The sequence below is a fragment of the Seriola lalandi genome, unplaced genomic scaffold (assembly GCF_002814215.2).
Source record: "Seriola lalandi dorsalis isolate HSWRI2012SDOR001 ecotype SW California unplaced genomic scaffold, Sedor1 jcf7180002001645, whole genome shotgun sequence".
In the NCBI taxonomy this organism is placed as follows: Eukaryota; Metazoa; Chordata; class Actinopteri; order Carangiformes; family Carangidae; genus Seriola; species Seriola lalandi.
Genome location: NW_019472303.1, coordinates 2,657 through 3,938, shown reverse-complemented (window position 1 = coordinate 3,938; position 1,282 = coordinate 2,657). Strand labels below are relative to the sequence as shown.

At 37.7% G+C, this 1,282-nt stretch overlaps 1 protein-coding gene across 1 annotated transcript; it reads right to left on the bottom strand.

Moving 5' to 3' along the window:
- Nucleotides 1-43: 43 nt before the first annotated feature.
- Nucleotides 44-1,260, bottom strand: LOC111664626 (mucin-2-like). Its single transcript, XM_023419295.2, has 4 exons — nt 1,050-1,260; nt 576-701; nt 356-470; nt 44-268 (listed from the first exon to the last, which is right to left on the bottom strand). The coding sequence occupies exons 1-4, from the start codon at nt 1,246-1,248 to the stop codon at nt 58-60; spliced, it is 651 nt and encodes a 216-aa protein (XP_023275063.2). The 5' UTR covers nt 1,249-1,260; the 3' UTR covers nt 44-57.
- Between the last annotated feature and the right edge of the window lie 22 nt (nt 1,261-1,282).

Sequence of the window (1,282 nt, the reverse complement as noted above, 5' to 3'; positions counted from 1 at the left end):
GCAAAATACAGAGCAAAGTGCAATTAAATAGATAGCTTTTTTTTTTTTTTTTTTTTTTTACATCAATTGATTATATTTGTTCTGCCATTTAATTGTGCAAAGCAATATCTCATTCACCTTGCTTTCCACCTTGGCTAGGGTGTAGTAACAGTCTCCATGGAAGTTGTAGGTTTTCCCATCAAAGGTAGTTACATGTGAGCCCTCTTCAACTGCACATGTAGCAGGTGTTTCAAGGCTCTTACAAACCCATCCACCCTTCAAACATGTACTGAAACATGCCAAATAATTTAATATCAATAACATGAACACAACCCAAATAATACATTCTGTTTACACTATGAAACATTTGACTCACCATTCATCTTGGTCCTGTCGGTAAACCTCACCAGGGTTATAGATTTTTTTGTGGTAGCACTGACATTTAGATTGAGCAATGCATCCTCTGTTAGAAATATCATCAAACACAGTACCTGAAGGAGACGGTTATATAAAAGGGTAATTGTAGGTGAAACAGGAAACTCTCAACACTGTATTATGTAGTAAGAAACACAGGTTCACATGGGAAGATCACTCACCAGGTGGACAGACGCAGCCATCCAATCTGTGGTGCTCACACATTGAACTTGTGCCCTGATTTTTGCAAGTCTCAATGCAAGGGGAACTGCTCTCTTCGTAAACCATGTTGTGTAGGCACTTTTTAGCTGTGAAGATAAGGTACAATTGAAATTAACAGAGGTAGGAAGGGACTCGTTTAATTTTTTTTTTTCCAGAAGTGTAAGAAATTTTATTTACATCAGATCTGGCCTTTCTTTATGCTGTTTTTAAAGGTTTTTTTCTTTTTAAAGAAAAATAAATAAATAATATAATCAATCAGAGCAGCATGAGAAAATGTATAATTTAAAATAATGTTCAGATAGTAACTCAATATCTTTTATTCAATTTAAATTAGTTGTTTTTTACTGAGCTGGTTTCAGTATTGTAATACTCCTTCCACCTCACACCGTTTAAAAAATAAAGGTGATAACGAAGCAGAGAAAAGCAAACATTACCACAGAACTGATGTGTCCTCCAGTTGGGAGGCTGCCCTCCTGCATGCGAACACTCTCGAGAGAACTCAGACAGTGTGCTGCAGACACAGAAGTCATTTGTAGTGTTGGGGCAGCCACACATGTCCTGCACACATGTCTGGATGTAAGGTTCAGGGTCAATCAGTTTGGTGCAGGAGCTCCAGGACTCTGAATGCAACATCTGGTCACAGGTGGTTTGCTAAAAGGGAAAAATA

Coding starts and splice junctions, on each gene's coding strand:
- LOC111664626 (XM_023419295.2), bottom strand. CDS start 1,248: ATGTTGCATTCAGAGTCCTGGAGCTCCTGCACCAAACTGATTGACCCT. Junction 471..575: donor TGGCTGCGTCTGTCCACCTG/GTGAGTGATCTT, acceptor CGTCTCCTTCAG/GTACTGTGTTTGATGATATT. Junction 269..355: donor CGACAGGACCAAGATGAATG/GTGAGTCAAATG, acceptor GGCATGTTTCAG/TACATGTTTGAAGGGTGGAT.